Source organism: Eucalyptus grandis, chromosome 11 (assembly GCF_016545825.1).
Source record: "Eucalyptus grandis isolate ANBG69807.140 chromosome 11, ASM1654582v1, whole genome shotgun sequence".
Classification (NCBI taxonomy): Eukaryota; Viridiplantae; Streptophyta; class Magnoliopsida; order Myrtales; family Myrtaceae; genus Eucalyptus; species Eucalyptus grandis.
The window spans coordinates 20415250-20422901 of NC_052622.1; the positions used below are offsets into that span (position 1 = coordinate 20415250).

General features: G+C 38.8%; 1 protein-coding gene across 1 annotated transcript; it reads left to right on the plus strand.

Annotated features, from left to right (window-relative positions):
- Positions 1 to 2903: 2903 nt before the first annotated feature.
- Positions 2904 to 7149, plus strand: LOC104425421 (ABSCISIC ACID-INSENSITIVE 5-like protein 2). Its single transcript, XM_010038124.3, has 3 exons — positions 2904 to 4724; positions 4826 to 4897; positions 6570 to 7149. The coding sequence occupies exons 1-3, from the start codon at positions 3873 to 3875 to the stop codon at positions 6648 to 6650; spliced, it is 1005 nt and encodes a 334-aa protein (XP_010036426.2). The 5' UTR covers positions 2904 to 3872; the 3' UTR covers positions 6651 to 7149.
- Positions 7150 to 7652: the final 503 nt, after the last annotated feature.

Sequence of the window (7652 nt, forward strand, 5' to 3'; positions counted from 1 at the left end):
GCTTCCTAGTGCTCGCTAGCCCTCATGGGGCTGGGCCAGGGTCCCTTCATCAAATCAGGTGAGGATCGATCTTGTCTATGGTCGGTGAGGGTGTCTTGACCCTCATCTTCACTAGCAATTAGCGACCTCCGCTAGCCATCATGGAGGCTAATAAAGGAAAATAATGAAGAAAGAACAAAAAAACTCGAAAGACGAAAAAATTAATAAATAACTAAAAAAATCGAAAAATTAATTATATAATAAATAAAAATGTCCTTGTCAGCATCAAGTGTGACATGTATGATGGTCGATATCTATGTCAGCAATTTCTGGTATAAATTAGCCGGATAAACTCAAATTGTATTAATATGAAAATGTTTAAGATTAATTTGATCAAATTAAAATATTTAGAACTGAATTTGAATCATTGTAATAGGTTTATGACTTTTTTTGTACTTTTCTTCTTGTCGATGGAACATGGCACCTCATTCTTTTTTTTATAATCTTTTTATCTAGAGATTGATTTACTTGCCACGACATAAATTATTGGTGATGTGTTGTCAAATTTTCAAATAAAAAGAAAGCATAATTTTAAGTTTGAAAAGTAGGAAATAAAAAGGGAAAATGCCATGGCTAGTCCTTGAACTCTTGCTAGAGCATTTGATATAATCTCCAAACTTTTAATTTTCAATTTAGTCCCTGTAGTTTTTTAATTGGGTTGATGCCATCCTTTTGCAAGGTAAACTAAAGGAAATGTTGGTATTGGCATCTAACACCGATAAGTCTCCTAGTTGGCATCCGATGTATCCAATCACAAAGATAAGTCAGCCCATAAAATGATGAGTTGGCAATTCATGTACCTAGAAGAAGCACATGATTTGGCGGTACCTTTAACGGAAGGACCGGAAGGACCGCATTATGCAAATTAGAAAAGTTTGAGAAGTAAATTGAATACGAAAAACTTACTAATAATATTGAACATTGAAAAAAACTCTAAGGACCACGCAAGGGTCATTCCCCCAAAAAACATAACTTTAAGTTTGTTCGATTATCAAGTACACTTCTCTGTGAATTTTAAGATAAATCATGATTTTCATCTTGTGATTATTTGATCCTACATATGTCAATGGAGCTAGATTAATCTCGATTGTGAAATAATATTTAAAAAAATGATTTTAATCGAATGCTCTACAGAAGATTTTATATAATCTCCATTAGAGATTAGATAGTTACATATGAAGCTTAATATATTTTATGTATATATCTTATGTTTCATGGAAAATAAAGTTATCATTGATGGGAGAACGGTAATAATTCGAACAATATCGAATCAACGCAGCGGAATAAAATAATCTTCCCTCTTGTGTAAACCTAATAGGAATCGATATAATAGAGTAAAATAAATACCAAACACACGAATACAAGACGATTTTTTACGTGGAAAACCTCCTCGATGTGAGGAGATAAAAAACCACGGTTCCGGAGTCCACCTAAAAATCTTCACTATCAATAAAATTGTTCTTCTCTATACATAGCAACAAACACCTCAAGAACATAATTCTTAGCAATACACATGAACTTCACAAGAGATCAAAGATAAATCCAACAAAAAACGCAGGTTTTGATCAATCCACGAAAAACCTAATGTATGCAGCTTCAAACGAAAATCAAACCGTTCAGATTCGATTAAATTGCACCACGAACATGCTGACGAACATGCTGAAAAAACTTCAGCTCAATCGTACCACGAATCGACCTCCGATGCCAACTTGATGTAAATCAGATATTGCCCCAAACCCCAGATTTTCTGCTTTCTCTTTTTCTATTGTTACTGTTTCATTTTCTGCTACTACCTCTTTATATAGATAGTGAGAAACTATATTTCCTCATATAACTTATTATATAGGCTCAAGTCCTTTTTGGGCTTGCAACTCATTGGGCTTCCTCCACATAGGAGTGAACCCAGCTAACAATCATCTCGAGCATGAAAGTAAAGAAGAATTTATTCTTTATCCCCATATTAAGTTAATGACATTGGACAAAGGAAGCAATGGTATTAGTATTGATATTTGGTTTGAGTATTAAGGGGAAAAATAAATTATTACATTTAGTTAAATTCATCGTTCCATTCGAATCCAGTTTTTGCATTTTGTGCTTGAGTAAGAAATTGCGGAGAGATCTCAATCGCTATACATAAATATCAATTGTTGTCCAATTGACAAAAGCTGCCGGACTTAACTTTTAGGCTAGTATCATTACCTTCTTATACTATAGTCAACATGTTTCTAATCTCTAGAAAATGTTGGGGAAAATGATACAAATGGTCATTGAAGGTTGAAAAATGAATTGATTTTATTCTTGATTCTTCTAATTGATTCAATTATTGATATTTGAAGGTAGAATAGGAAAATGTAATCATATATAAGAGTATTTTATTCTTTCTTTTATTTTTCTTTGTACCGTATATATAAGCATAATTGTACAAAGAATCAATGAAGAAATAGTATTACATTTTTCCAAATACATATTTTTTCGCCTTCTTTCATGGTATCAAGGTGATTTCACTTCTAGCCTAGCTTCCGCTTCCACAAAAATCCATCAGAAGTGCCCTCGATAGTCACTTCTAGCCAAGCTCCGCCTATAATGATCCATGAGTACAGAAGAATTATGAACCGCGACACTAGCGTGTGGGCCAAGCCGCCAAGCTACTTAAGGCGAGATATTCCCCTCTCGAGCCCATAGTTTATCCGGGTTGTGTTTTTAACGGGCCTATCGAGTCGAACATGAGCCTATCGAAAAAAAAAAGCGAAGACTCTTCCCTACAAAAACTCTTTACGCTCATGAAAATTTAAAACATTATCCAAATTATTTGCGACCCTCTGTACTTCCCCTTGCCTCGTCCTTTTCCGATCGAATCTCAGAGTTCGCGAACGCAATACCAGCCATTTGGGGATAGTTCGAGGTTTTCCCTTCCAGACTGTTTGGTTGGGGGTGTCCTCTTCTTCTTGCTTTTTGCCCTCTGTTCTCTTTCGATCGATTCTGCTCTCGGCTCTTGTTAAGTAATTAATTAAAGAAATTCTAAAATTCTCAATCTATCAACCCTTCTCTAACGTGTAATTTATATTAGCAATTTTTAAATTACCATTAATTTAACATATATTTAGAGACGGCATCGCCCTGGCGATCCTCTGTTCCTCGGCGCTTTCTGGAAAGATTTCTTCTTTTTCCTACCTCTTTCTTTTGCTTTGGGCAAGTTCCGGTTCTTCTTTCTAAAAAGCTTTTGATTTTTTTTTTTCTGCCTTTCGTCACTGTTACTCTGTTAAAAAGCTCCCCCTTTTCCTCTCACGCATCTGGAGCTCCATCTTCGCTTCTCCATTTTTCTTTTTCCTTCTGAGGTATTTTAAAAGACAGTGGGGGAATAAATTCCATCTACATGTACGAGGATTCCGGCTTAAAATATTTGGGACAACACTCTTTCTCTCTCCTTCTGGCGTTTCAAGATTTCACCTGCCATTCGCTCACTGGTCGCCATTGATAGGAACTCTGTGCAAGTTTCCCTTTTGTTTTTTTCTCTCTCTCTTTCTCTCTGTTTCTGGGGTTTCAAGATTTCACCTGCCATTCATCCACTGGTCGCCATTGATAGGAAATCTGTGCAAATTTTCGTTTTTTTTTTTTTTTTTTTTTTTTTGTTCTCTCTCTTTCTCTCTCTCTTGGGAGCTGCTTTTTGCTTGCCGGAGCTGAACTGGATCTCAAGATCACTCCTTTTCCGTTCCGACGCCATCGCCGCTCCAGATTCACAAAAGGGTGTGCGCCGATTTGTTGTCGGATCCGGAGCATGTGAAGCAATGCCCTCAAATCATACGTATTAGGCCTCGCAATTTGGTTCCCTGAAAATGGGATCTCAAGTCGGTGGTTTTGGTGGCGGCATCGGCGGCGAGACCGCAGGGCGGCCGCTGTCGAGGCAAGGGTCTCTCTATGGCCTCACGCTCGATGAGGTCCAGAACCAACTGGGGGGTATGGGGAAGCCACTGGGGAGCATGAATCTTGACGAGCTTCTCAAGAGCGTGTGGAGTGTGGAGGCCAATCAAGGCCTGAATATGGGCGCTGCCGAGCCCGAGAGCACGCAATCCGGCCTATTCGCTCCGCTGCAGAAGCAGCCGAGCTTCACACTCTCGAGGGCTCTTAGCAAGAAGACTGTTGATGAGGTGTGGAAAGATATTCAACAGGGCGAGATTGATGATGGTAGTAATAAGAGCAAGAAGAAGAAGAAGGATAGCGGTCTTGGTGACCGAGATGCAAAGCCTTCCTTGGGTGAGATGACACTTGAGGACTTCTTGCACAAGGCAGGAGTGGTGGCTGAATCTCCTGTGATCAACAAGAATGGGAATCATGTTGTTGACGTTGATTCTGTGACTAGTGGCGGTCCTCAAAGTGCTCAGTGGATGCATTACCAGCTCCCTTCAGTTCAGCCGCAACAAAATGTGGTGCCAGTCTTCATTCCAGGCCATCACGTGGTCCAGCAACCGGTCCCAATCATCACGAGTCCCTTTCTGGATTCAGCATTCGGCGATGCCGCGCAGATGACTGTTTCGCCCTCCTCCTTGTTGTGCACATTATCGGATACCCCAACCCCGGGGCGCAAAAGAGTTGCCCCAAGAGATGTGGTGGAGAAGACAGTGGAGAGGAGGCAAAAAAGGATGATTAAGAACAGGGAATCTGCGGCTCGGTCTCGCGCCAGGAAGCAGGTCAATCTTGGTTCTGAGATGTGATTATAGTGTTAAGGGAGTTGTTTTGTGATGCTTTCGGTGCTTGCTGTGGTCCTAAAGATGTTTATGATGTTGGACAGGCGTATACACAAGAGTTGGAGATTAAGGTTTTGCGTCTAGAGGAGGAAAATGAGAGACTTAGAAGAAAGCTGGTATGTTCATTGTCTTGCCTTTAATACTGAGTACTACTTGTGATAAATTTTTTTGTGACAATAACAATGCCTTTTGTGCCACCTCAGTCCTTTAAATTTTAGATGTATAAGTGATAGGTGATTATATAAATTGATATGGGAACCCTACTATTGATGAAATTGAGACCTGGTGAAAGTGAACTATACTTACTATAGGAAAAGTATTTGTCAGTCTGGTCCATTTTTATTACGGTTTTGAATCACATTGTTGAGTGCAATGATGCATATCAAGCGACATATTTCTCTGAATGGGGAAAACTAGACAATACAAACACTCTTCTTATTGGTAGGACAAAACGCTGTCTTGGGTAAAGAGAGAGATAATTGGATTGATCTACAGCCCTAGACACTCTAATTTGGTAAACCCATTTGGTATATCTACTTGCAATTCAGAACTCTCTGTGATTTTGGACGATGGAGTTTACTATTCAATTAAGAGCTCTTAGATCGCTACTGCAGAAGGAAAATCAATTCTGTCAGTTGTCCAACTTATTCCTCAATCATGGTAGGTTTGTCACTTGTGTCATTTGCTCTGTCTGGATATGTCAAGATAGGTAGTTTCTCTTTTCTATTTTGTTCTTTTTTTGCCAGATGAGTGTTTTTAGTCCAGAGGATCATTCATTGGCAAGGCATTGATACATATTTCCCTATCTGGTCTGTACTCTATTGTTCTTTGGCCAGAACTAGTTTTTACTCAGTTCAGTACTCTCTTGTGGTGCATCCCTTAAATTTTCAGGATACTGCAATTCTCGGCTGTGTTTTTTGTTGATGTAGTTCATAATACTACCAAAATCCAAAAGTACTGAAACTGATATCGATGACAGCACTTACAGATGTTAATAAGGTGGAGAACACTGCTAGTCATTAGCAACCCACTTTTCATCACTTGTTCCCTTTATTTAAGTCATCGAACTCTGAAAACATTCGAAGATGGTGCTCCAGTTATAGGACCTTAGAGAACCTGGTAATGGCATAGTTTCCTCATGGCAACCTATATGGCAAAACCTTCCAAATATTCCACTTTTCGCTCCTAAAAGCTAATATTGGCGGAGAGTTAATTTGAAAAAAAGTTGCATAAGAGTGGTTTTGATACTCAGTTTAACTTATTGGTGCAACCATGTTCATGCTTTTAGCCATACAATGGCTTCTCCTTGCAACTCTTAGTGCTCGAAATTTTGTTTGCCATCCCTGAGGCTTGGAGGCTGAGCAACATCTCAGATAACTATATTTCTCTTCAATTCTGATCATTTAAGGGCTGCTATAACTATATATAGAATCTCTGTGTTGCTCCAGTGTCTATTTAGTGATGTCGTTGCGCTAATGTCAATCACATAAAGTCAACGCTGTAGATAGACAAGCATGAACACTTATCTGATGTTCATCCCCTTGAGGCAGCACCAAAAAGTAACATCTTGCTACTGGACGTTGGTTGCGGTGAATAAGATGGTTTTACTTCTTTCTCTGATTTGTGAAACAATTTTATCTTGCTTTGCTTTCCTGGTTTGCGTGAACGCCTGTAATGTGAACACCATGAATGCACCCACCACTTTTCACCTGTAAACTCAAGTTGCCAGTTTTCTTGAGCCCTCAAAATTTCTGTTTTCTCCCTTTCATGATGAGCTCTCCCTTGCAGGAGGCAGAGAAAGTGTTGCCATCCGCACCGCCGGCTGAGCCGAAGAATCAACTCCGAAGAACTAGTTCAGCCCCACTTTAACAGTGTACCATACGTGACTGCTAAGGACGAGATTACGCCTAACCTCCGTTGTTTCTTTGACTGACTTCAGCATGTTGATCTCCTCAATTATTTCAAAGCCGATGCTTCCATGCTCTGCCGACCGCAGTTCAAACTTCTAGGATTGTGCATTTTCTTCCGCCGGTTGTAATTGTCGTTGGCGTCCTTCTATGGTGTTTACTCTGTGTACATTAATTATGATAACCCAGTTTATGCAGCATTACAGATCCCCTTGCTTCTCATGTCGCTGCTCCATCGATCATTCTTCTCCTTTGTTTAGAGCAGGCTTGTTCAATGTACTTTGCATAGGTAACAAAACTGAGCAGAAGATTGCAATCTGGAGTATCTTTTGCAGATTTTATGCACAAGAGCCAGAATGACAATTCATGCTGTGTCATTCGCATTGTTGTAGAAACAGTGTATATCTGATCTGAGCCGTTACTTTTGTTTTGAAGATACATGTCAAGTTTTATCGGTTTTATAGCACATGCATTATTAGTCGAAGTTGCTAAAATCTAGAGACGATGGATCACTTTTGCGAATCCCCCATCGTGCTTGGACCGCGTTAATTGCAGCATTTGTTGTCCTAATTCTTTTGACAACCACTTGATTGATTGGGGAGTGGACCTTTTTCCTTTCTTTAATTTGATAATAATTACATGAATAATCTTGAACTTTTGCTCAATGTGCAATATTATTCATGAACTTTAGATCAATGTATAATATTGTCCAACATTGTGGTACAATGTGTAATATGTTAAGATTTATGGCACCATCAAAAAAAGAAAAAAAGAAAAAAGAAAAAGGAAGTAAAAGTGAGAGAGAATTTGAAATGTAAGGTTTTATCTTGATTCATCCTTAAATTAAGATTAAGTCCATATGAGGATTCAATTATACTTAGGATTATGTATTTTTTTTATTATATCCCTCAATTACAAGAGAATATTATATATATATTTAGTAGCTATTTATGAGCCCAAACTC